Source organism: Ornithorhynchus anatinus, chromosome 4 (assembly GCF_004115215.2).
Source record: "Ornithorhynchus anatinus isolate Pmale09 chromosome 4, mOrnAna1.pri.v4, whole genome shotgun sequence".
Classification (NCBI taxonomy): domain Eukaryota; kingdom Metazoa; phylum Chordata; class Mammalia; order Monotremata; family Ornithorhynchidae; genus Ornithorhynchus; species Ornithorhynchus anatinus.
Genome location: NC_041731.1, coordinates 21,701,717 through 21,729,090, shown reverse-complemented (window position 1 = coordinate 21,729,090; position 27,374 = coordinate 21,701,717). Strand labels below are relative to the sequence as shown.

Below are 27,374 nucleotides of genomic sequence, written 5' to 3'. Positions count from 1 at the left end.
TTACGTATTACAGATCACATATTTACTCACATTAACGTCTGCCTCCCTCTCTAGACCCTGAGCTCTTTATTGGCAGGGAAAGTGACTGCTGATTCTGTTGTGCCGGACTCTCCCCGGCGCTTAGTACGGTGCTGTGCACTAGTACAGGGCTCCGCACCTAGTAAGCATTCAGTAAATAGCTCCGATGGGGTGAGTGGGAGGGCCTTAACACCCATCTCCCTCACCGGATTGTAAGCAGGGGGCCTATCTGCCTAATCTTTTACCCCTCCCGAGGCTTTATGACAGTGTTCTGCACACAGAACGCTTGATTGCTGCTCTGTCCTCAACCTGCCGCTGGGGAGAGGGCAGAAAGCGCCAACGTGAAGGGGGATCCAGCGTGGGTAAAGCCCACGGGCCTGACAGGTCGAGGGTTCTAATCCCGGCTCCCCCGCTTGTCTGCTGTGTGACCGTGAGCCAGGCGCTTCGCTTCTCTGTGCCTCAGTTACCCCATCTGGAAAATGGGCATTGAGACTTGCAGCCCCGCATGGGCCGGGGGGACCTGGTCCGACCCCGTTTGCTTGTATCCGCCCCCGCGCTCGATACAGTGCCCGGCGCGGAGTAGCGCTTAACAGAGACCGCAGCGCGCGGGCGGGGATACAAGTGAGCGGGAGCGGATACCGTCCCTGTCCCACGTGGGGCTCGCCGTCTCGATTCCCCGTTTGACAGGTGAGGTCGCTGCGGCCCAGAGAAGCGAAGCGACAGGCCCAAGGTCACGCAGCAGGCGGGTGGCGGAGGCGGGATTAGAACCCACGACCTCCGGACTGCCGGGCCCGCGCTCCCTCCGCTCTGCCGCCTTATTATTATCGTCTGCTCGACTGGTAATCCTTCCCGTCTCTCTCCCAGCTGCAGCCGGCTTCGGCAAATCCAAGGCATCCTGACGCAGAGCGGCAGATCTCAGCCCGACGGGATCCTCTGCATTTTAGGTGAGTGCCCGGTCCGGAGGGTGGTTCAGGGTGGGCAGAGGGGCTGCAGGGCCCCGAGCCGGGGGCAGGCTGGAGGCGGGGTTGGGGTCCGCACCGCCCCTCTTCCCCCCCTCCGAACCCCGGAGGGGTCGGGCCTGCTCCGCTGGAGGGGTTGAGGACGAGAGGAGGATGCCGAGACTGTGTATCAAGCAAACGGATCGGCCGGTGGTAAGCGCTCAGTAAATACCATCGATTTGGTATTTCTCGAGAGCTCACTGTGTGCAGAGCGCTGGCCTGAGTGCCTGGGGAGAGGTCGACGGGCCACGGGGTCTGGGGGAAAGAAATCTATATCCCCGATGGTGTTGAAGCGCTGTTCTAAGCGTTGGGGTCGAGACCGGCCAGTCGGCTAAGTGACGGTTCCTGACCTACTTGGGGCTCAGTTCCAGATGAGGGACCTGAAGCCCAGAGAAGGGCGGTGACTTGCCCAAGGTCACACAGCAGACACGAGGTGGAGCTGGCAGTAGAACCCAGGTCCCCTGACCCCCCCCCACCCGGCCTCCGGCTCTTTCCGCTAGGGCCACTCTGCTTCCGGAGGCCGAAGAGAGATCTGTGTTGGTTGCTTTAAAGCCGGTTGGGCAAAAGACCAGGGAGGTGAGCCTTGCCTTTCATTCAGTCTTCTTTATTGAGCGCGCTCTGAGTGCAGAGCACTGTACTGAGTGCTTGGGAGAGGACAGCCGAATATCAGACACCCTCCCTGCCCAAAACACGCGCACAGTCTCTCCCTACTGAGCCCCACCCTGCAAGCGCACTTCCTGAGCCCCGAGGTCTTGGATTTTTTGGTTTCTCCGGGGTGCCGCGGCGTGGAATGACCTAGAGCCTTCTCTCCAACTTCTTCAGCTTGAATTCCAACCCCCTTGGACAAAAGCCCCCGGAGCCACACGTCGGGAAAGTCTCAACGTGTGGCCCTCTCGTCCGTCCAGCCTCCTGTCTCCTTACGGAGCGAGAGAAGGTGGCTTCCGGGATTCTTTCATCTAGTTGGTATTTAAGCGCTTACTCTGTGCCAGGCACTGTACTACTACTACTACTACTAATAATGTTGGTATTTGTTAAGCGCTTACTACGTGCCAAGCACCGTTCTAAGCGCTGGGGTAGACACGGGGGAATCGGGTCGTCCCACGTGAGGCTCACAGTTAATCCCCATTTTACAGATGAGGGAACTGAGGCCCAGAGAAGTGAAGTGACTTGCCCACGGTCACACAGCCGCCAAGTGGCAGAGCCGGGATTCGAACTTAAGCGCCGAGGTAGTCAGAAGCGTGGCTCAGAGGGGCTTGGGAGTCAGAGATCATGGGTTCGGATCCCGGCTCTGCCCCTTGTCAGCTGTGTGACTGTGGGCAAGTCATTTAACTTCTCTGTGCCTCAGTCACCTCACCTGTAAAATGGGCATTAAGACTGTGAGCCCCACGTGGGACAACCTGATTACTTGGCATCCTCCCCAGCGCTTAGAGAACAGTGCTTTGCACATAGTAAGCGCCTGTCAAATGCCATCATCATTATTATTATTAGAAGCTAATCAGGTTGGACACAGTCCCTGTCCCACTTGGGGCTCACGATCTGAATCCCCATTTTACAGGTGAGGTCACTGAGGTACGGAGAAGCAAATAATAATGATTGTGGGGTTTGTTAAGCGTTTACTATGTGCCGGGCACTGTACTGAGTGTACTAAGCACTGAGGTAGGTAGAAGCTCATCAGGCTGGACACAGTCCCTGTCCCACGTGGGACTCACGGTCTTCATTCCCATTTTCCGGATGAGGAAGTAGCGTGGCCTAGCGGATAGGGCAAGGGCCTGGAAGTCAAAAGGACACGGCTTCTAGTTTGAACTCCGCCATTTGCCAGTCGTATGACCTTGGGCAAGTCACTTTACTTCTCTGTGCCTCGATCACCTCATCAGTAAATCGGGGATTGAGACTGTGAGCCGCATGTGGGACGTGGACTGTGTCCAACTTGATTACCTTGTATCTACCCCAGTGCTTCGGACAGTGTTTGGCACAAAGTAGGAGCTTAAATATTATTTTTTTTTTTTCAAAAAAAAAAAAAGAAGAAACCGAGGCCCAGAGAAGTGAAGCAACTTGCCCTAGGTCACACAGCAGACAAGCGATGGAGCCAAGATTAGAATCCAGGTCCTTCTGAGTCCCGGGCCCGGGCTCCATCCACTAGGCCACTCTGCCTGTAGTGAAAGTCTAAATGAATAGCCATCTGGTCTGTCCTCACACAGCCGAAGATCAAGGCTTCCGGATAGCTTTTTAAAATTATTTGATATGTGTGAAGTGATCTTTATGTACCGGGCTCTGTACCCAGCGCTGCGGGAGATCCAAACTAGTCAGGTTGGACACAGTCCCTCTCCCACATGGGGCTCGCGGTCTTCACCCCCATTTTACAAGTGAGGGAACCGAGGTCAGAGAAGTGAGGCGAGTCGCCCAGGGTCACACGGCCGGAATTAGAACCCAGGTCCTTCTGACTCCTAGGTCCGGCTCTATCCACTAGGCAGTGGCATTTCTCGAGGCCTGGGCCATCCCTCAGGCATAGACCTTGGGGAGCCCTGAGGAGCCTGGAAGTTTGGAGATAAAGCCCGCGCACGCGTATCTCCTCTCTTTGAATTTGATCTCCTTGGCTGTCACGGCACCCGGGCCGGTGTCCCAGAAGGGATAATCTAGTGTGGAGCTTGGCTCACAGAAGAACATGAAGGTGGAAAGATCGTCTTCTTGTGAGCCCTTTAGGGGCTGGGGCGGGATAGAAAAAGATCCTCCCCATAATCACTCAATGGGTGATATTTATCTAGTGCTTAGTGTGCGGAGAGCCCCGGCTTAAGCACTTGGGGGAGTCCGCGTGGTAGGCTCTATAGTTACTCACGAAGAGCTTGGAATTGCATCCCGTACTGATATTACAACTGCGGTATTTTCCAAGCAGAGCCAATTAATCAGTCAGTTGTATTTAGTGAGTGCTTACTGCCTGCAGAACACTGTACTAAACGCTTGGGAGGGTAATGAGATGTTCTTCCCCTTGATTCTGTTTATTGCCATTCTTCTTGTCTGTCCGTCTCCCCCAATTATTAATAATAATAATAATAATGTTGGTATTTGTTAAGCGCTTACTATGTGCCGAGCACTGTTCTAAGCGCTGGGGTAGATAAAGGTTGTCCCACGTGAGGCTCACAGTTAATCCCCATTTTACAGATGAGGGAACTGAGGCCCAGAGAAGTGAAGTGACTTGCCCACAGTCACACAGCCGACAAGTGGCAGAGCTGGGATTCGAACTCCTGACCTCTGACTCCCAAGCCCGTGCTCTTTCCACTGAGCCACGGTCGGGACCGTCTCTATCTGTACATTCCAGACGCCTCGTACGGTGCTCTGCACATAGTAAGCGCTCAATAAATACTGTTGAATGAACGGAGAGTAACAGAACTGGTAGACCCGTTCCCTTCCCGCAACGACCTTCCAGTCGGGAGGGGGAGACAGAATAGAAATAAGTACATTTGAGGGAGGGGTGAATAGAGGGGGGAAATCCAGGTGAAGCAGAAGGGAGAGGGAGAAGAGGAAAGGGGGGGCTCAGTCTGGGAAGGCCTCTTGGAGGAGGGGAGCTTTTAATAAGGCTTTGAAGAGGGGGAGAGTCATCGTCTGTCCGATTTGAGGAGGGAGGGCGTTCCAGGCCAGAGGCAGGATGTGGGCGAGATAGAAGAGATGGAGGCAAAGTGAGAAGGATGGCATTAGAGGAGCAAAGTGTGAGGGTTGGGTTGGAGCAGGAGAGTCATCCGTGCGTTCAATCTGTCGTGTTTATTGAGCTCTTACTGCGCGCGGAGCACCGGACTAAGCGTTTGGAAAGTCCATTTCAGCAACGAAGAGACAGTCCCTGCCCCCGACGGGCTCACGGTCTAGAAGGGGCTAGTCTACGGTAAGGAAGTGAGGCGGGGGTGAGCGAGCCGCTTGACGGCTTTGAAGCTGATGGTGGGGAGTTTCAGAGCACAGATTCCGCGGTATATACCTCGTCCTTCCACGGTCGGCGTCAGGCAGACGTTCATTCATTCAGTAGTATTTATCGAGCGCTTACTACGTGCAGAGCACTGTACTAAGCGCTTGGAATGTGCAAATCGGTAACAGATAGAGACGGTCCAACCGTCGGAGCCTCCGCTGCCAAGAACCAATCTGTGGTATTTACTGAGCGCTTCCTGTGTGCGAAGCACTGGACGAGCCCTTGGGAGAGTCCAGTAACGTAGTAGAAACGTTCCTGTCCAGAAGCAGCTTACAGTCTAGAGCGGGAGATAGATATGGATCTAAATGGATAAATTATAGACAGGGACAGAAGTTCATTCATTCGATAGTATTTATTGAGCGCTAACTGCGTGCGGAGCACTGTACTGAGCGCTTGGAATGTACAAATCGGCAACAGATAGAGACCGTCCCTGCCCTCTGACGGGCGCCCGGTCTAATCGGAGGAGACGGACAAGGGCGATGGCAATAAATGGAATCGAGGATCAGGTTCTGTGGGGTCGAAGGAGTGAGAACAAAGGGAGCAGGTCAAGGGGGACGCAACCCTGTGAGGGGGTGGAGGAGCTGTCGAGAAGCATCTTGGCCTAGCGGATAGAGCCCGGGCTTGGGACGGAGGGACCTGGGTTCCAATCCCGGCTCCATCGCTTGTCTGCTGCGTGTCCTTGGACAAGTGACTTCAGACCCCTGTGCCTCAGTGACCCCGTCTGCCAGGTGGGGATGAAGACCGTGCGTCCCGTGGACCGTGTCCAACCTAGCAACATTTTACCTACCCCGGTGCTTAGCGGAGTGCCCGGCTCATAGTAATAAACCCTTACCAGAGATCGTAAACGGGGGGTGGTCCGGGCCGTCGGCATCACGGCTCGGATGGGCTTTTCAGGAGGCCCAGGCGGGCTTCAGTGGGCTTCCTCACCTGGCATCTGGGGTTCCACGTGGCAGCTGTGGGGGGCAAGGGGAGCGCCCAACTCAGAGACGGAGCCGGGCAGAAGAATTAGGTCACGGGATTACTCAGGCTCACTCAAGAGCGCATTACCTGAAACCACTTAGTTGGTTAAAATGCCAGTGTGGTAAACAGGACATTCAGTAGTATTTATTGAGCGCTTACTATGTGCAGAGCACTGTACTAAGCGCTTGGAATGAACTAGTCGGCAACAGATACAGTCCCTGCCGTTTCACGGGCTTACGGTCTAATGGGGGGAGACGGACGGACGAGAACGATGGCGATGAATAGAGTCGAGGGGAGGAACATCTCGTAAGAACAGTGGCGACTGAATAGAATCGAGGCGATGTACATTTCGTTAAGAAAATAAACAGGGTAACGGAGATATATACAGTCGAGCGGACGAGTACGGTGCCGAGGGGATGGGAAGGGAGAGGGGGAGGAGCAGAGGGAGATGGGGGGAAAAGAGGGTTAAGCTGCGGAGGGGTGAAGGGGGGGGCGGCAGAGGGAGTAGAGGGAGAAGAGGAGCTCGGTCTGGGAAGGCCTCTCGGAGGAGGTGAGTTTTAAGTAGGGTTTCGAAGAGGGGAAGGGAATCAGTTTGGCGGAGGTGAGGAGGGGAGGGCGTTCCGGGACCGCGGGAGGACGCGGCCCGGGGGTCGACGGCGGGACGGGCGAGACCGAGGGACGGCGAGGAGGTGGGCGGCGGAGGAGCGGAGCGTGCGGGGTGGGCGGTGGAGAGAGAGAAGGGAGGAGAGGTAGGAAGGGGCGAGGTGACGGAGAGCCTCGAAGCCTAGAGTGAGGAGTTTCTGCTTGGAGCGGAGGTCGATAGGCAACCGCCGGAGTTGTTTAAGAAGGGGAGTGACACGCCCAGGGCGTTTCTGGGTTCTTATCCCAGCAGGGCAGCAACTTCCCCTCTAGACCGTGAGCAGGCATGCGTCCGTCTGTCGTTCCGCTGGACTCTCCCAAGCGCTCAGTACAGTGCTTTGCACACAGTGAGCGCTCAGTAAATGCCATCGAACGAACGAATGATGGAATGATCAACTGCTCTCCCCGCGGAGCAACTGGCGAGCCCCTTCTAATCCTGGCTCCCTCGCTTCGTTCATTCGATCGTACTTACTGACCGCTTACTGTGTGCAGAGCACTGTACCAAGCGCTTGGAAAGTACAATTCGGCAATAAATAGAGACAATCCCTACCCAACAGTGGGCTCACAGTCTAGTAGGGAGGAGACAGCCAACGAAACCAAGCAGGTCAGGTAGACAGGCATCAGTAGCGTCAATATAAATAAATCGAATTATAGGTATATACACATGAATAAAATAAATAGAATAATAAAATAATAAATATGTACATCTATACACTGCCCCGCTGCGTGACCTCGGGACGGTCACTCGACTTCGGTGGGCCTCAGCGACTTCATCTGTGAAACGGAGATGAAGGCCGTGAGTCCCGCGTGGGACAGGGACTGTATCCGACCCGATTAGCTTGGCTCTATCCCGGCGCTTGGTACGGTGCCAGGCACGTAATAGGTGCTTAACGGATGCCATTTAAAGACAAAAAGAAGCCCGGGGCCGGTAACTGGGAGAGAGGAGGGTAATAAACATCTTTGCATTTAGAGTGTGACTTGGAGCATTTGATCTTCACCCCACCCACAACCCCACATCGGTGGCCTACAGATCTTTCAATTATATGGTCCGTATTATTTGTGCTAACGTCTCCCTCCCCCTCTAGACCGTAAACTTATGACCAAGGACCGTGTCTGCTAATTCCATTGATCCGTACCCTCCCGAGCGCTGAGTAAAAATACTTTCCTGGGCCTCAGTGACCTCATCTGTGAAATGGGGATGTGAGCCCCCTGCAGAATAGGGACTGTGACCGACCTGATTATCTTGGACCTACCCCAGCACTCAGGACCCGGCACGTACTAAGCGCTCAGCAAATACCACCGATGGGTGGTGGCGGCGCCTCGAAGGGAGATGAAACGGGGGAGCTTGTTCTATCCTGGATGTCTCTGGGCCTCTAGAACCTCACAGGATCCCAAAGCGGTCAGGGAGCTTAATGATAATTATGGTACTCGTTAAGCGCTTACTATGTGCCAAGCCCTGTTCTAAGCACTGGGGTAGGTCCAAGGTAATCAGCTTGGACGCGGTCCCTGTTTTCATGGGGCTCAGTCTAAGAAGCGGCACGGCACAGCGGGTAGAGCAAGGGCCTGGGACTCAAGGTCATGGATTCTAATTCCGATCTGCCGCTTGTCGGCTCCGTGGCCTTTACGTTACTTCTCTGTGCCTCGGTGACCTCGTCTGTGAAATGGGGATTAAGACATGCGGGACAGGGACCGGGTCCTATCCAATTTACCCATATCCTCCCCGTCGCCTAGTACGGTGCTCGGCACACAGCAAGCGCTTAACAAATGCCATAATTAATTACGGCGAGGGTGGGCCTTTGCAAATGGGCGGGCCCTGTCGAGGTTAGTCGGGACTCGGGTGTCTGCAGGAAGCCCGCCGGGGACCTGTCTGATAATCCCCGGCCAGGAGCCCCAGGGCTGTGGTAACGCGCCTGGGATTAATCCGAGCTGGGTGTCGCAGGAAGCTCATCGGTCGGGACTGTTAAATCCCTGAGCCGGAGTGTTGAAGAGCCTCCCGGGAGCCCAGGATGCCCATCCTTGCGGGCTATGCCGGGCGAGGATGGGGCGCGGGGGGCCGTCCTCCCCCGTCCCGGGTTGTCTGTCAGCGGGAAACCTGGCCCCGAGCTGCCCACGTCACAACCTCTGCGTTGGGCGGGGATTGTCTCCATCTGTTGCCAAATTGTACATTCCGAGCGCTTAGTACGGTGCTCTGCACGTAGCGCTCAAGAAATACTACTGAATGAATGAATGAACCTCCGAGCCCGTCGCGGGCAGGGACTGTCGCTGCTTATTGTCGTGTCGTACTCTCCCAAGCGCTTAGTACGGTGCTCTGCACACAGTAGGCGCTCGACAGATAGGTCGGGATGAAGGAATGGACCAACCTGCGGGAAAACTGTCAACCCCACACACCGGGCCGGGCCTCAAATCAGGGATTATCGCCCGAAATCAGGGATTATCCCCCGCCGGGGCCTGGGCAAAGATTTTACTCCCGGGAACGCTGAAAGGACCGAGCCTTTTTCTGGCCATCCCACGAGCCCGCCCGAACCTCCTCCTGGGGGAGATGCCACATGGCAACGGTGAAGTAGCATTGGCTAACAATAATAATAATAATAACTGTGGTATTTGCTAAGCGCTGTGTGCCGGCTACTGTTCTAAGTGCTGGCGTAGTGGACAGAGCATGGACCTGGGAATCAGAATGGACTGAGTTCTAATCCCGGCTCTGCCGCCTGTCTGCTGTGTGACCTTGGGTAAGTCGTTTTACTTCTCCGTGCCTCGTTAGCTCCTCTCTAAAATGGGGATTGAGACTTTGAGCCCCACGTGGGACGGGGACTGTCCAACCCAGTTTGCTTGTATCCACCCCAGTGCTTAGTACAGTGCCTGGCACCTGTTAAGCACGTAACGGGTACCACAATTGTTATTCTTCTTCTTCAAGCTAATCAGGTCAGACCCAGTCCGGTCAGAGGTTGTGGGTTCTAATCCCGGCTCTGCCACTTAGCTGTGTGACGTTGGGCTAGTCACTTAACTTCACTGTGTCTCAGTTACCTAATCTGTAAAATGGGCATTAACACTGTGAGCCCCACGTGGGACAACCTGATTACCTTGTATCTACCCAGAACTCAGAAGAGAGGCTGGGACGTTGTAAGTGCTTAACAAATGCCATCGTTATTATTATTATGTTCCACGTTGGGCTCACAGTCTTTAATCTCTATTTTACGCGGGAGGAAACTGAATTTTCCCCCACTAGTCTGTAAGCTCGTTTTGGGCAGGGAATGTGTCTGTTTTATTGTTGTATTGTACTACTAATAATAATAATAATGTTGGTATTTGTTAAGCGCTTACTGTGTGCTGAGCACTGTTCTAATCGCTGGGGGGAGATACAGGGTAATCAGGTCCCATACGGGGCTCACAGTCTTAATCCCCATTTTCCAGATGAGGTAACTGAGGCACAGAGAAGTTAAGTGACCTGCCCAAAGCCACACAGCTGACAAGCGGCGGAGCTGGGATTAGAACCCATGACCTCTGACTCCCAAGCCCGTGCTCTTTCCACTGAGCCACGCTGCTTCTCTACTCTCCCAAGCACTTAGTACAGTGCTCTGCACACAGTAAGGACTCAATAAATACGATTGAATGAATTGAATGAATGAATACTCAATTCTCTCCTCGCTCCTTCCACCAGTCAGTCACTCCACCCTCTCCGCGCTCTGTCCATCCAACCCATATAGCCCAGCTTAGGAAGGAAAGATAGAAGAGGAGAAGCGAAATGACTTCCCCAAGGTCCACAGCAGTCGAGGGGTTGGAGCCGGGATTAGAACCCAGGTCCTTCGGGCTCCCAGGCCCGGGCTCTGTCCAGTAGACCTTGCTATTTCCTCTTATCATTCATTCATTCAGTTCATTCGATCATATTTTTTTAGGCGCTTACTGTGTGCAGAGCACTGGACTAAGCACTTGGAAAGGACAATTCAGCAATCAAGAGGGACATCCCCGCCCGCACCGGGCTTACAGTCTAGAAATTCATGGGTCCTAATTCCAGCTCTGCCATTTGTCTGTTGTGTGACCTTGGGTAAGTCACTTCACTTCTCCGGGCCTCATTTCCTTCATCTGTAAAACGGGGATTAAGACTGTGAGCCTCATGTGAGACAGACTGTCCAACCCGATTTGCTTGTCTCCACCCCAGCGCTTAGTACAGTGCCTGGCACATAATAAGCACTTGCAGATACCGTAATTATTATTAATTATTATTATTTTTCTAGACCCTGGTTCCCCCTGCTCACCCACTTCCAGATCCACTGTCTCGGTGGCCATTTATGGGGCCTTGGAGGCATCCTTTCAGAACCTGTATTTCAGGCCCAAGTTCCTGGCAAAACCAGTCTCTCTGGCGGCTCAGGTCTTCCGGACCGGCCAGTACCCACAGCTGCCTCCTTCGCGTTCACAGGCCTCAGTCAAACCTACGGACTCAGGCCGGGAGACAAGGCGGGAGGTGCAGCCTGGCTTAGCGGCCAGAGCCCGGGCCTGGGAGTCAGAAGGTCGTGGATTCTAATCCCGACCCCGCCACTTGTCTGCCGCGTGACCGTGGGCAAGTCGCTTCACTTCTCTGGGCCTCGGTGACCTCGTGGAAAATGGGGATTGAGACTGCGAGCCCCTGGGGGACGGGGACTGTGTAAGAACCACTTGAGTGTTTCATAAAGTGCCTGACCCATAGCAAGCACCTAACAAATACCTTTTGTTAAGCACTTATCTCACCTTGATTTCTCTGGCAGCCTCCTTGCTGACCTCCCTGCCTCCTATAGCTCCCCATTCCAGTCCATGCTTTGCTCTCTTGCCCGGATCATTTTTCTACAGAAATGTTCAGGCCACGTTTCCCCAGTCCCCGAGGAATCTCCAGCGGTTGCCCGTCTACCTCTGCCTCAGAGAGAAACTCCTCACCGTGGGCTTTAAAGCACTCCGTCACCTTGGCCCGTCCTTCCTCACCTTGCTTCTCTCATATTACAACCCGGCCCACGCACTTCCCGCCCCTAATTCCAGCCTTATCACTGTACCTCCATCTCATCTATCTCACCGCAGGCCTCTCGCCCACCTCCCGCCTCTGGCCCTGAGCGCCCTCCCTCCTCAAATCCGCCAGAAAATGACTCTCCCCTCTTTCAAAGCCTTATTGAAGGCACATTTCCTCCAGGAAGCCTTCCCTGACCCTCTCCTCTTCTCCCTCTCCCTTCTCCAACTCCCTGACTCGCTCCCTTTATTCACCTCCCCCTCGAAGCTCCACGGCACTTCTGTACATAGCCGTAATTTATTTGTTAATAATGTATTCTCACCTCCTAAACCCTAAGATCGTGGCGTGGTGGATAGAACGTGGGCGTGGGAATCAGAAGGTCATGGGTTCTAATCCCAGCTCCACCCCCTGTCTGCTGTGTGAGCCTGGGCAAGTCACTTCACTTCCCCGGGCCTCAGTTCCCTCACTTGTAAATTGGGGATTGAAACTTTGAGCCCCACGTGGGTCAGGGACTGTGTCCATCCCTATTGGCTTGTATCCGCCACTGTACTTTGTATAGTGCCTAATAAGCACCACAGCTAGTATTATTTTTAAGTACACTGTGGGTTGGGAATGTGTCTGTTATATTGTCCTCTCCCAAGTGTTTAGTACAGTGCTCTGCACACAATAAGCACTCAGTGAATACAATTGATCGGTTGATTGATGCCATTTAAAAAAAAAATCCGCAACCCTGGACCTCTGAGACCTTCCCAGCGGCTGGGGATTTCCCTCACCGTCTCTCTGCTCAGCTCAATTGACTAGCATAGTGCTTTGTATTCAGTAAGTGCTCAATAAATGTGATTGAATGAATGAATGGCTCCATTTCTCTTGCAGGAATCGACAGCCGCTACAATGAAGGCTGCAGGGAACTGGCCAATTACCTCCTCTTTGGACTGTACAACCAGAACCACGCCGATCTGGAACGGACGGGGTTTTCCGAAGACATCCTGGATGGTGAGTCCCCTCCCCCCCCCCCCCCCGGGGGGAGGAGCTTCTCCGAGAGTCATTGTTAAATAATAATAATAATTATGGGATCTGTAAGCACTTACTAGGTGCCAGGCGCTGTACTTAAACGTTGGGGTAGATACAAGCAAATTGGGTTGGACACAGTCCCCGTACCTTCCCCTCTTCATGTGGAATCACCCCCACTCCGAGATGGGCACGCGGGTAGTTGCGAGCAGGCCTGAAAGCAGGGTGCCAGGCCTGGGTAGGGCATTCCAGCTCTTAAGGCAGCAATCCCCCTCCTTCTTTGCTCCTTTCCTTTCTTCTTCCCCAGTTGAAGCAGTGGCGCCCAGCGGATAGAGCCCAGGAGTCCTAAGGACTTGGCTTCTGATCCCGGCTCCGCCACCTGTCTGCTGTGTGGCCGTAGGCGCGTCACTTCACTTCTCTGTCCCTCGGTTATCTCATCTTTTAAATGGGGATGAAGACTGTGAGCCCCATGTGGGACAGGGACGTTGTCCAACCTGATTAACTGGTATCTACCCTAGCGCTTAGAACAGTGCCTGACGTATAGTAAGTGCTATGAAATGCCATTTAAGAAGGGAGGGGGAGGGAAAAAAAAAGCTCCATTAGGGTCAACAGGCACGTTCTTCAGGCCCCACTTCATGTGAAATGACCACTCAGCTCTGAGGTGGGCATCTGGGTAGCTGTGAACAGGTCCAGAAGCAGGGTGCCGGGCCTGGACATGGCATTCCAACCCTTAGGCGGCATTGGCAGCATTCTCTTCCCCCCACCCCCAATTTGTACGTTCCTTTCCTTCGAGAGGACTTTCCCCCCTCAGTTGTGGTGGTGGGAGATTCCCCAAGTCTCTGTCTTTCAAGGAAGCCTGCATGTACATGGCTTTCTCCATCCCACCCCGTCAGCCACAACTGGGACACGAAAGAGCCTTTATAACAATTGTGGTATTCGCTAAGCGCTTACTATGTGCCAGGCACCGTTCTAAGCGCTGGGGTGGATACATGATGCGAATCGGGTTGGACACAGTCTCTGTCCCACATGGGGCTCACAGTCCCAATCCCTATTTTACAGATGAGGGAACCGAGGCACAGAGAAGTGAAGTGACTCTCCCAGAGCCACACAGCCGACAAGTGGTGGAGCCGGGATTAAACTCATGAGCTCCTGACCCGCAGGCCCGGGCTCTATCTTCGTCTTTGGGGAAGCCTCTGAGGATGCTTTTGTCACTGAGGCAGGGCAGGGCGATGACAGTCTAGTTCTCTATCTCTCAAAATTCCTGTCCCCATTCACCGGAGCAGGTAGCTTGCTTTCCACACACACTGGGCTGTTACTACCCAGTTAACAGATAGCACATGCTTAGCTCTGGGACAGAGCTGCCGAAAGGCCCAGGAAAGGCCAAAAGACATGAAGGAGAATCAGGATTTGGGGGATTGGAAAGTGTGGGAGAGACAGGGAAAGCTCCCAGAGATAGTCCTCCGTTCCTGGGCTGTTCTGAAGCATCTTTTTTTTTTTTTTTTTTTTTACGAGTGAAGGAAATGCAATAGCAGTGGCTATTTTCAGTCTTTCCTTTTCCGTGATGCTTTTTTTTTTTTTAATAGAGCTGTAACAAACCCCCAGACTGCGTTTGAGTTTTAAATGGAAAAAACGTGCCTTCCGTGCCTGCCAGCAGTTACCGCTTTGGGAGACCCTTTGAGGGCTCCATGGCCTTATTTTTGGCACTTTGCTTCAATTCCCAGTGCTTAGTACAGTGTCTGGCACACAGTCAGCCCCTAACAAATGCCGTAATTATTAACACATGGATCTCTAGTCCGTGTATCTTAAACTGTAGGGCAATACATGCTTCAATTTATAGGTAAAACACATGGATCTCTAGGTATGTGTATATTAAAATGTAGAGGAATACATGCTTCAATTTATGGGTAAAACGCATGGATCTCTAGTTCTGTGTGTTTTAAACTATAGAGAAATAGATGTTTCAATTTGTAGGTAAAACACATGGATCTCTAGGTCCCCATATCTTAAACTGTAGGGGAATACGTGCTTCGATATATCGGCAAAACACACGGATCTCTAGGGCCGTGTATTTAAAACTGTTGGGGAATGCGTGCTTCACTTTATGGGTAAAACACATGGATCTCCAGGTCCGTGTATTAAACTGTAGGGGAATATGCGTTTCAATTTATGGGTAAAACACATGCATCTCTAGATCTGTGTATTCTTAAACTGTGTGGGAATGTGTTTCGATTTATAGGTAAAATACATGGATCTCTAGGTCTGTGTTTTTTAAACTGTTGGGGTATATGTGCTTCAGTCTGTGGGTAAAACACATGGATCTCTAGGTCCGTGCATTAAACTGTAGGGGAATACGTGTTTCAATGTATAGGTACAATACACGGATCTCTAGGTCTGTGTATTTTAAACTGTTGGGGAATACGTGCTTCCATTTTTGGGTGAAACACATGGATCTCTGGGTCCACATGTACTAAGCCGAAGGGGAATACACTGAATTTCTGCGTCATTTTAATTTTCCCAAAGTACCTTCTCATCAGTAATCTCTCTCTTTTTTTTTTTTAAATCCTTGCACCATTCCTCTGAGGTGGGGAGAGGCAGGTGTCATCCCCTTTTACAGATGAGGAAGCAGACCCCGGGGGATCCCTGGCAGAGTAGACACTGGAACCCAGGTGTCCAGCCTCCCAGCCCTGTGTTTAGTTCATTAAGTTGTGTGTACTGAGCGCCGCCTGTGTTCAGAGCTCTGGAGTAAGGGCTTGTGAGAGTCCAGTAAATCAGAGTTGTGACACATTGCCTGCCCACAGTGGACCTACGGTCTAGAGGGACCATCTCTAGTCAATCGAACACTGGTACTTATTGAGCACTACCCGCGTGCAGAGCACTGAACTAAGCGCTTGTGAGAGTCCAGTATAACAGAGTTGTAAAAACGCGCCCCGTCCACAACAAACTCCCAACCAGTCTCCCTCTGCGTTCCCGGGCACGCAGTAAGTGCCTAATACCACATTTATCATTACTGCTGTTCTTATCTTCCTTCCAACTTCCAATTCCTTCCCTCTTATTGGAACGAGATTTCTGATGCCCTGTTGGTCGACGACTTCGCCTCGGAAGTAACCGTCGTCTTGCGCTCTGTTCTGATTTCCTAGACGTCGTCATCTTGATAAAACCAGACAGCGTCCACCTCTACTGCAACCCTGTCAATTACCGGCACCTCTTACCCTACGTGGCGTTTTGGAGGAATCTGCATTTCCACTGCATGACGGAAAGCGAGGTGAGGGCGGTTCTCTGGCTTGGTCCGTTCCTTCATTCGTTCAGTCGTGTTTATTGAGCGCTTACCGTGCGCAGAGCGCTGTACCAAGCGCTTGGGAGAGTACGGCACGACAATAAGCAGACACATTCCCTGCCCGCTAGGACCTTACAGGCGAGCTACGTGCAGTTCGGGGGTGTTGCTCTTCTCTGAGGAGAGTGTCAGAAAGACCCGGGTTCTAATCCCGGCTCCCCCACTTGTCTGCCGTGTGACCTCGGGCTAGTCACTTCATTCCTCTGGCCCGCAGTTCCCTCGTATGTCAAACGGGGATTGAGTGTGAGCCCCGTATGGGACAGGGACCGTGTCCAACCCGATTAGCTTGTAGCTAGTACAGTGGCCGGCACGCTAAGCTCTTAACCAACAAAGCTGGGAAGCAGCGTGGCTCAGTGGAAGGAGCCCGGGCTTGGGAGTCGGAGGTCATGGGTTCGAATCCCGGCCCCGCCACTTGTCAGCTGTGTGACCGTGGGCAAGTCACTTCTCCGTGCCTCAGTTCCCTCATCTGTAATCTGAAGACTGTGAGCCTCACGTGGGACGACCCCCAGCGCTTAGAACAGTGCTCTGCACATAGTAAGCGCTTAACAGATACCGACATTATTATTAACAAATACCATACAGGAAAAAAAGATGAAACAAAGCTGGGTTTTTTCCTTGCAGTAAACCTCTTCCCTCGTCTCTTTGCCTTTGTTCGCAAGGAGGGCGGTTTCTGTCAGTCAATCAGTCGTATTTATCCAGTGCTTCCCACAGGCAGAGCACTGTACTAAGCGTTTGAGAGAGTGCACTGTAACAGTATACTCTGGCCCCCCGTATTCGTGTTGGTAAGCAAGCGGTCGATGGGGCAAGCTCGGATCTCCCCTCTTTGGAATCCAAGTGATCCCAGGCTCAGGGACACAGCTACTGGTGCTTGTACCCATCCCAGCGCTTAGTACAGTGCCTGGCACACAGTAAGCTCTTAACAGATACAACAACAAATAACACTGGAACCACAACCGTTACCGCAATCAGGCGGTCTGCTTGCTTCCTGGCACGAGGCTTTCCCGTGACCTGGAAGGAAGGAGCATCTCAGACCCTCCGTCCATCATTGGTATTTATTGAGCGCTTCAAGTCCGCAGAGGACTGTATGAAACACATGGCGGAGGACAGTACAACTGCCACCTCTATGCGCATGATTCCCAGATCTCCACCTCCGGCTCTCATCTCTCTCCCCATCTGCAGTCTCGCCTCCTGCCTTCAGTTCATTCATTCAATAGTATTTATTGAGCGCTTACTATGTGCAGAGCACTGTAGTAAGCGCTTGGAATGTACAAATCGGTAACAGATAGAGACGGTCCCTGCCCTTGGACGGGCTCACGGTCTAATCGGGGGACACGGACAGACAAGAACAATGGCAATAAATAGAATCGAGGGGATGAACATCTCATTAAAACAATAGCAAATAAATAGAATCAAGGCGATGTACATCTCATTAACAAAATAAATAAGGTGATGAAAATATATACAGTTGAGCGGACGAGTACGGTGCTGAGGGGGTGGGACGGGAGAGGGGGAGGAGCAGAGGGAAATGGGGGGGAAGAGGGGGCGGGTAGAGGGAGTAGAGGGAAAAGGGGAGCTCAGTCTGGGCAGGCCTCTCGGAGGAGGTGAGCTTTAAGTAGGGTTTCGAAGAGGGGAAGAGAATCAGTTTGGCGGAGGTGAGGAGGGAGGGCGTTCCGGGACCGCGGGAGGACGCGGCCCGGGGGTCGACGGCGGGACGGGCGAGACCGAGGGACGGCGAGGAGGTGGGCGGCGGAGGAGCGGAGCGTGCGGGGTGGGCGGTGGAGAGAGAGAAGGGAGGAGAGGTAGGAAGGGGCGAGGTGACGGAGAGCCTCGAAGCCTAGAGTGAGGAGTTTCTGTTTGGAGCGGAGGTCGATAGGCAACAACTGGAGTTGTTTAAGAAGGGGAGTGACACGCCCAGAGCGTTTCTGCAGGAAGATGAGCCGGTAAGCGGAGTGAAGAATAGACTGGAGCGGGGAGAGACAGGAGGAAGGGAGATCAGAGAGAAGGCTGACACAGTAATCTAGCCGGGATATTACGAGAGCCCGTAACAGTATTCGAGACATCTCTACTTGGCTGTCCTCCCGTCACCTCAAACGTACATGTCCCGAAGCAGATCTCCTTATCTTCCCACCCAAACCCTGTCCTCCCCCTGACTTTCCCTCACTGTAGACGACACCATCCTCCTTCCTGCCCTATAAGCCTATACCCTCGACGTTAACCTTGACTCCTCTCTCTCGTTCAACCCACACATTCATTCCATCGCTAAATCCTGTCGGCCCCACCTTGGCTACATTGCTACATTACACCTTTCCTTTCCATTCAAACTGCTACTGCGTTACTATAATCACTCATCGTATCACCCCGTGATTATTTTATCAGCTTCCTTGTTGACCCCCCCAGTCTCCCGCCTCTCCCCACTCCAGTCCCTGCTTCACCCCGCTGCCCGGATCGTTTTTCTACGAAAACGTTCGGGACGCGTCCCCCCGCTCCTCAGGAAACTCCAGCCGTCGCCCACCCACCTCCGCGTCGAACAGAAACTCCTCCCCGTTGACTTTAAAGCCGTCCGCCACCTTGTCCCCTCCTTGTGCCAACCGGGTCGAGCCGATCGGGTTCCGCTCCTGTGCCGCTGGCCTCCCGCCAGGCAGGGCAGGGGAACCCGAGCAGGGCAGTGCCCAGGGTTAAACCGTTGGCAACCAGCACGGGATCGGGCTGGCTGGGAGGCAAGGAATGAGGGCTCGCGGGCCACCCCGTCCACACCCTCCCCCTGCCCACCTCTCTCCCTTCCTCTTTCCCAACCTCCCTCCGGCCCACTGGGGCCTGGCACAGGGCGAGAGTCTCGCCAGCAGCAGACTTCAGGTTGCCTAGGCGAGTGTGCCCTGTTCCGTGAACAGTGCTTTTTGCCGGGGCACTTTTTAAATTCATTCATTTGTATGTACTGAGCGCTTACTGTGGGCGGAGCACGGTACTAAGCGCTTGGGAAAGTACAATGCAATAATAAACAGTGTTAGTCTGTTAAATTAAATCCCTCATATTCCCCTGTGCCTTATGATACTAGGCTCTGCTGGGTTTTTGGGGTTTTTTTGGTACTTCTTCGGTGCCTACATGTGCCAGGCACCGAACTAAGCGCTGAGGTGGGTACAAGCAAATCTGGTTGAACACAGTCCCTGTCCCACACGGGGCTCACAGTCTGCATCCTCGTTTTCCAAATGAGGTCACTGAGGCCCGGAGCAGCCAAGTGACTTGTCCGAGGCCACCCAGAAGACAAGTGGAGGAGCTGGGATTAGAACCCAGGTCCTTCTGACTGCCAGGCCCGTGCTCTAGCTGTTAGGCCATTCTGCTTCTCGGGTCCGTATCTGTCATTTACTGATTTATATCGGTGTCGGTCTCCCCTTGCGGACTGTAAGCTCATTGTGAGCGGGGTCATGTCTACCAACTCTGTTCTACTGCACCCTCCCAAGTGCTTAGTACAGCGCTCTGGACACAGTAAGCGCTCGATAGATAATGACCGATCGATTGGACCCAGTGCCGCTGTTGCTTCGGGAGGATCAGGGGCCAGAGTCGGTTCTGTCTGGGCCTTGGGAAAAACGGATCGACTGTCCGCATCTTCTCCCTTTCAGTACGAAGATGAAGAAGCCGCTGAGGAGTTCAAAATCACCAGCTTCGTGGACATGGTTCGAGACTGCAGCCGCATCGGCATCCCTTACAGCTCCCAAGGTGAGTGAGCGTCCGGCCAGGCCGAGGGGCCGCCTGGGCCAGGAATCGCCCGGTCACGCAATTAATCCTCTTCACCGAGCAGCTGACCTGCGCACAGCAGAGCGCTGTGCTAAGCCCTCGGGAGAGGATGGTAGAAAAGCAGCATGGCATATACGGGACCGGGAGTCAGGAGGACCTGGGTTCTAATCCTGGATCCGCCACTTGTCTGCTGTGTGGCCTTGGGCAAGTCACTTGGCTTCTGTGGCCGTCAGTGACCCCATCTTGAAAGTGGGGATGGAGACTGTGAGCCCCACATGGGAGAGGGACTGAGTCCAACCCGATTTGCCTGTATCTACCCCAGCGCTTGGTGCAGTGCCTGACACACAGTAAGCGCTTCACAAATACCAGAATGGTTATTATTGTTATTAGACTCGGTAGACATGACTGACCACCAGCTGGCCCGCATAGGGGGGAGGCTCAGAGCCATCCCTGCACATCTGGGAGGCGAGCCGATGAATCTGTGAAGAGTTTAGCCCGTTGGTGCTGATCGAAAGGGGAGTCACGTTGTCGGCCTTAATTAGTTTTCCGCCTTCTGTTTCAGAATAATAATAGTCATGGTATTTGTTAAGAGTTTACTATGTGCCAAGCACTGTTCTAAGCCCTGAGGTAGTTACAAGGGAATCATGTTGGACCTAATCCTTGTCCAACGTGGAGCTCACAGTCTTCATCCCCATTTTACAGATGAGGTAACTGAGGCCCAGAGAAGTGAAGTGACTTGCCCAAGGTCACACAGCAGACACGTGGCAGAGCCAGAACTAGAACCCACGTCCTCTGACTCCCAAGCCCGGGCTCTTGCCGCTAGGCCATACTGCATCAGAAGCAAGGGTGTGACAGATCCTCTGGACTGAAAACTAGTCCTCTAGCCTGTAAGCTCGTCTTGGACGGGGAGAGTGTCTGTTTCTTGTTCTCTTGGACTCTTCCAAGCGCTTAGTATAGTGCTCTGCTAAAGTAAGTGCTCAGTAAATAGGATTGAATTGAATGAAAGACACGTCTATCCTGCAGGCCATTTCCATAGGCCCCCGATGGTCAAACTGTCTCGTCAGAAAGCTTTTTGTTGTGGGCAGGGAACGTGTCTACTGACTGTGTTTTTTATGGTATTTATTAAGCGCTTATTGTGTGCCAGGCACTTTACTCAACGCTTGTCTTCTGCCGAGTCGTTTCCAACCGATAGCGACACCACGGACATAACTCTCCCAGAAGGCCCCGCTCTCCATCTCCAGTCGTTCCGGTAGTGGATCCATACAGTTTTCTTGGTAAAAGGTCGGAAGTGGTTTACCATCGCCGCCTTCCGCTCAGTAAACTCGAGCCTCGGCCCTCGACTCTCTCCCAAGCCGCTGCTGCCCAGCACCGGGGAGTTTGGACTTGTGGCCGGTGGCCTTCCGCTCGCTAGCCACTGGCCAAGCTAGGAGTGGAATGGGTCGGCCTCTGCTTGACCCTTCCTCCCGTAGCCGAGGACTGGAAACTCTCCAGGTGCCATCCCGAGAGGGGGCTTAACAAATACCATTAAAAAAATCCCAAAACGCGGGGCTAATGTACATCCCAGCGGAGAGAGGCCTCTGTTTGACTCTCCCTTCCGTAGTCAGGACTGGTAGGGTACTGGCAAGTCTCCAGGTGTGACCCTGAGTGAGGACTAAGCACCGTGTAGATAATAATTATGGTACTTCCTAAGCGCTTAATATGTGCCCGGCACTGTTCTAAGTGCTGGGGTAGACGCAGCCTAATCGAGTTGAACACGGTCGTTGTCCCACATGATGCTCACGCTTTTAATCCCCGTTATCCAGATGAGGGACCTGAGGCCCAGAGAAGTGAAGTGATCTGCCCAGGTTCACAGAGCAGATAAGTGGCAGAGGCAGGATCAGAACCCAAGTCCTCCCAACTCCCAGGCCCGGGCTGTGCGCACTAGACCGCGCTGTTTCTCACGCGGCACCGTCCTCTTCCAAGCGGTTAGGCCAGTGCTCTGCGCACAGTAAGCACCCAGTCACGGTGACTGATGGATCGATTTTGTGAGCCGGGGCTCTTCGGAAACCCTCTCCCTCGAGGGCCTCCCTGGAAGGGCAGCTGACGGCGCGCGGCCTTTTCCCGGGTGGATTTTGAGGCGCCGTTGGTTCTCTCTAGGGCACCTGCAGATGTTCGATATGTTCATCGTGGAGAAGTGGCCCATCGTACAGGCGTTTGCGCTGGAGGGCATCGGCGGGGACGGCTTTTTCACCATGAAGTATGAGGTGGGTATCAACCCCCCCCCCCCCCCCCCGCTTGATTTCACCGTCGGGCCCGTCAGGTTGGCAGGACCCTGAGCCCGCCTCGGGTCCGTGGTACGTCCCGGTGGAGTCGATTAGGGGCAAGGGGTTTCGTGACTCGGCTTTACCGACAGAATAAGCCCTGACGTTCAGTATTAAAGTAAGGCAACGTTTATTAGTATGCAGAAAAACCTTCGTAGTAAAGGATCCTGCTTCTGCTAAACCCTCAGTCCAGGGGTGATGAGATCTCTGACGCTATTTAAACCCATAATTCCAGCCACAGTGGCCCTGATCTACCAATTACAGCTCCATTGTCTTCTGTTCTAATAATGTTGGTATTTGTTAAGCGCTTACTACGTGCAGAGCACTGTTCTAAGCGCTGGGGTAAACACAGGGGAATCAGGTTGTCCCACGTGGGGCTCACAGTCATTCATTCATTCAATAGTATTTATTGAGCGCTTATTATGTGCAGAGCACTGTACTAAGCGCTTGGGATGAACAAGTCGGCAACAGATAGAGACAGTCCCTGCCGTTTGACGGGCTTACGGTCTAATCGGGGGAGACGGACAGACAAGAACAATGGCACTAAACAGCGTCAAGGGGAAGAACATCTCGTAAAAACCGATGGCAACTAAATAGAATCGAGGCGATGTACAATTCATTAACAAAATAAATAGGGTAACGAAAATATATACAGTCGAGCGGACGAGTACAGTGCTGTGGGGATGGGAAGGGAGAGGTGGAGGAGCAGAGGGAAAAGGGGAAAATGAGGCTTTAGCTGCGGAGAGGTAAAGGGGGGATGGCAGAGGGAGTAGAGGGGGAAGAGGAGCTCAGTCTGGGAACGCCTCTTGGAGGAGGTGATTTTTAAGTAGGGTTTTGAAGAGGGAAAGAGAATCAGTTTGGCGGAGGTGAGGAGGGAGGGCGTGCCAGGACCGCGGGAGGACGTGACCCAGGGGTCGACGGCGGGACGGGCAAGACCGAGGGACGGCGAGGAGGTGGGCGGCGGAGGAGCGGAGCGTGCGGGGTGGGCGGTAGAAAGAGAGAAGGGAGGAGAGGTAGGAAGGGGCAAGGTGATGGAGAGCCTCGAAGCCTAGAGTGAGGAGTTTTTGTTTGGAGCGGAGGTCGATAGGCAACCACTGGAGCTGTTTAAGAAGGGGAGTGACATGCCCAGATCGTTTCTGCAGGAAGATGAGCCGGGCAGCGGAGTGAAGAATAGACCGGAGCGGGGCGAGAGAGGAGGAAGGGAGGTCAGAGAGAAGGCTGACACAGTAGTCTAGCCGGGATATAACGAGAGCCCGTAACAGTAAGGTAGCCGTTTGGGTGGAGAGGAAAGGGCGGATCTTGGCGATATTGTAGAGGTGAAACCGGCAGGTCTTGGTAACGGATAGGATGCGTGGGGTGAACGAGAGGGACGAGTCAAGGATGACACCGAGATTGCGGACCTGCGGGACGGGAAGGATGGTCGTGCCATCCACGGTGATGGAGAAGTCTGGGAGAGGACCGGGTTTGGGAGGGAAGATGAGGAGCTCAGTCTTGCTCACGTTGAGTTTTAGGTGGCGGGCCGACATCCAGGTGGAGACGTCCCGGAGGCGGGAGGAGATGCGAGCCTGAAGGGAGGGGGAGAGGACAGGGGCGGAGATGTAGATCTGCGTGTCATCTGCGTAGAGATGGTAGTCAAAGCCGTGAGAGCGGATGAGTTCACCGAGGGAGTGAGTGTAAATGGAGAGCAGAAGAGGGCCAAGAACTGACCCTTGAGGAACTCCAACAGTTAAAGGATGGGAGGGGGAGGAGGCTCCAGCAAAGGAGACCGAGAATGATCGGCCAGAGAGGTAAGAGGAGAACCAGGAGAGGACAGAGTCCGTGAAGCCAAGGTGAGATAAGGTATGGAGGAGGAGGGGATGGTCGACAGTGTCAAAGGCAGCAGAGAGGTCAAGGAGGATCAGAATGGAGTAGGAGCCATTGGATTTGGCAAGAAGGAGGTCACGGGTGACCTTAGAGAGAGCAGTCTCGGTAGAGTGGAGGGGACGGAAGCCAGATCGGAGGGGGTCTAGGAGAGAATGGGAGTTAAGGAATTCTAGGCATCGATTGTAGACGACTCGTTCTGGGATTTTGGAAAGGAAGGGTGGTAGGGAGATAGGACGATAACTGGAGGGGGAAGTGGGGTCAAGAGCGGGTTTTTTTAGGATGGGGGAGACGTGGGCGTGTTTGAAGGCAGAGGGGAAGGAGCCCTTGGAGATTGAGTGGTTAAAAATAGAAGTTAAGGAAGGGAGGAGGGCAGGGGCGATGGTTTTAAGAAGGTGAGAGGGAATGGGGTCCGAGGCGCAGGTGGAGGGGGTGGCACTTGCGAGGAGGGAGGAGATCTCCTCTGAGGATACTGCAGGGAAGGATGGGAAAGTAGGGAGGGGGTCGGTGGGGGGAGGGGAGAGGCGGAGGGGTGACTTTGGGGAGCTCAGACCTGATCGTGTTGATTTTCGTGAGGAAATAGGTGGCCAGATCATTGGGGGTGAGAGATGGGGGAGGGGGAGGAACAGGGGGCCTAAGGAGAGAGTTAAAGGTCCGGAACAATCGGCGGGGGTGACGGGCATGGGTGTCGATGAGGGAGGAGAAGAAGCTTTGCCTGGCGGAGGAGAGGGCAGAGTTAAGGCAGGAAAGGATAAATTTGAAGTGTGTGAGGTCGGCTCGGTGCTTGGACTTTCGCCAGCAGCGCTCGGCAGCTCGAGCATAGGAGCGTAGGAGGCGGACGGAGGAGGTGATCCGGGGCTGTGGGTTAGTGGAGCGAGAGCGGCGGAGGGAAAGGGGGGCGAGAGAGTCGAGATGAGTAGAGAGGGTGGAGTTGAGAGCGGAGACCCGCTCGTCGAGAGTGGGAAGAGAGGACAGGGCGGCAAGGTGAGGAGAGATGCTATTGGAAAGACGGATGGGATCGAGAGAGCGGAGGTCTCTGTGGGGCAGTAGCGAAGATTTGCAGGGGGAGGGAGTGTGAGAGATGAGGCAGGTAAGAAGGTTATGGTCGGAGAGAGGGATTTCAGAGTCGGTGAGGGAGGAGATAGTGCAGCGGTAGGAGATGACGAGATCGAGGGTGTGACCGAGTCGGTGAGTGGGCGCGGTATGGTGGAGGAGGAGGTCGGCAGAGTCGAGGAGGGATAGCAGGCGGGCGGCAGAGGAGTCGTCGGGTACATCCGTATGGATGTTGAAGTCTCCGAGGATCAGAGTGGGCAGAGAGAAGGAGAGAAGGAAGGTGAGAAAGGGGTCAAGGTGGTTGAAGAAGTCGGAGGTGGGACCGGGAGGGCGGTAGATGACGGCGGTAGATGACGGGAGGGAAGAGGGAGTGAGGCCTTCCCAAAATGGCCGCCTCAGGCAGAGTGGGGGCTTCCCAAAATGGCCGCAGTCTTCATCCCCATTTTACAGATGAGGGAACTGAGGCACAGAGAAGTGAAGTGACTTGCCCACAGTCACACAGCTGACAAGCGGCAGAGCGGGGATTCGAACTCATGAGCCCTGACTCCAAAGCCCGTGCTCTTTCCACTGCGCCACGAAGGCATTACCCTATTTATTTTGTTCATTACCCTATTTATTTTGTTCATTACCCTATTTATTTTGTTAATGAAATGTACATCGCCTCGATTCTATTTAGTTGCCATTGTTTTTACGAGATGTTCTTCCCCTTGACTCTATTTATTGCCTTTGTTCTCGTCTGTCCGTCTCCCCCGATTAGACCGTATGCCCGTCAGACGGCAGGGACTGTCTCTATCTGTTGCCGACTTGTTCATTCCAAACGCTTAGTACAGCGCTCTGCACATAGTAAGCGCTCAATAAATACTATTGAATGAATGAATGAATGAAAGGCATCTCACCCCTGACCCCTTCGGGTGTGTCAACATGTAGGTCTTCGCTTGGAGCCTATCCGACTGGCTCACCAGCTGTCACGGGAATTGATATTGGTTCAATCATATTCGTTAAGCGCTTACTGTGTGCGGAGCACTGTACTAAGCGCTTGACCAATACAACGGTAAGCAGGGACAATCCCTGCTCACAACGAGCTGACAGTCTAGAGTTGGGGGGTGACAGATATCAGTAGAAATAAAATTAGAGATATGTACATATTTGTTAAGTGCTTACTGTGTGCCAGGCGCTGTACTAAGCATTGGAGTGGATACAAGCAAATCCGGTTGGACACAGTCCCTGTCCCACGTGGGGCTCACAGTCTTCATCCCATTTTAAAGATGAGGGAACCAGGCTGGGACAATGAATTTTCCTCCCTCTCTCCCTTCCCGGCATGTAGTAGAGTGAGGGAGGGAGTGTATATGCACGTGTATGCACATCCGTGCTTTCTCCCCAGTCAGTCTGGAAACCCCTGAAAGGGCGGGCCTTCCCCTGGATCGGGTCTCCTCGCACACTCGGAGCATAGCGGAGTATGGCCCAGTGGGTAGGTCCTGGGCCTGGGAGTCGGAAGGACCTGGGTTCTAATCCCAGCATACCCAAATGGCGTTCAAGTTGCCACGGTGTTTGGGCGAGGTGCGAACCGCAGACTCCAGCCCGGAACGGGCCTTCCCCTCCAAGGCAATCACAGAGCACCGCAAACCTCGTCGCCCGCCGTAAAGATTGGTCGATTTGTTCCAAGTCACCCAGCGAGCTTGGCGCCCGGAACTGCTGCTTCCAATGAAACTTCCTCCCTTCTCTGTAGTTATTATTATTGATAATAATAATAATGATAGTAATAGTATTAAGCGCTTTCTAGGCACCGGAATGAATGCAAAAACATCAGGTTGGACACGTTCCCTGCCCCACATAGGGCTCCCAATCTCGCCCCCATTTTATAGATGAGGTAGCTGAGGCCCAGCGAAGTGAAGCGACTTGCCCAGGGTCATATAGCAGGTGAGTGGCAGACCTGGGATGTGAACACAGGTCCTTCTGAGTCCCCGGCCCAGGCTCCATCCACTAGGTTACGCTACCGCTCAGAGCCAGAGGCCCTACAGCGGTGACCCCGGAATGCTCTAAGGATGGCCTCTGGGATTCGCTGACAGCCTGCCCCGCTCAGCGGACCTGCCTTCTCCCCCGAGCGGTGGACAGGTCGGCCCATTGGCTACGGCCCGGGCCTGGGAGTTAGAAGGACCTGCGTCCTGATCCCGTCTCCGCCACTTGTTTGCCGTATGACCCCGGGCGAGTCACTTCTGTATGCCACAGTTCCCTCATAGGTAAAAGGGGGATTGAGGCTGTGAGCCCCATGTGGGACAGAGACTGGTTCCAGTCAGTTTGCTGCTATCCATCCCAGTCCTCAGGACAGTCTCTGGCACATAGTAAGTGCTTCACAAATACTGCAATTATTATTATTATCGTTGTTATTCTTATGAGCCCTGGAGTTTCCAGGCCAAACTCCCGAGGCCCGGCTTCACATCCGCCCGGGTTCCCCGAGGCCTTCTCGACTCAACTCTCTCCTCAGCCTTCCCTGCAGCCGTCGATCGTCATTCCGCCTCCTGGCACCGAGTTGGGCCGGGCAGGCCTCCCTTCCCATGAGATCCAC

General features: G+C 53.7%; 1 protein-coding gene across 2 annotated transcripts in view; it reads left to right on the top strand.

Annotated features, from left to right (window-relative positions):
- DNAAF9 (dynein axonemal assembly factor 9) overlaps window positions 1-27,374 on the top strand; it is a 141,977-nt gene that overhangs the window by 14,375 nt on the left and 100,228 nt on the right. For both annotated transcript variants that reach the window (XM_029062703.1, XM_029062702.1), the window contains exons 2-6: window positions 883-962; window positions 12,404-12,523; window positions 15,676-15,800; window positions 19,484-19,580; window positions 21,735-21,841. In XM_029062703.1, the coding sequence (XP_028918536.1) occupies window positions 15,786-15,800; window positions 19,484-19,580; window positions 21,735-21,841 (219 nt within the window). In that variant the 5' untranslated portion in view covers window positions 883-962; window positions 12,404-12,523; window positions 15,676-15,785. The remainder of the gene's footprint in view (window positions 1-882; window positions 963-12,403; window positions 12,524-15,675; window positions 15,801-19,483; window positions 19,581-21,734; window positions 21,842-27,374) is intronic.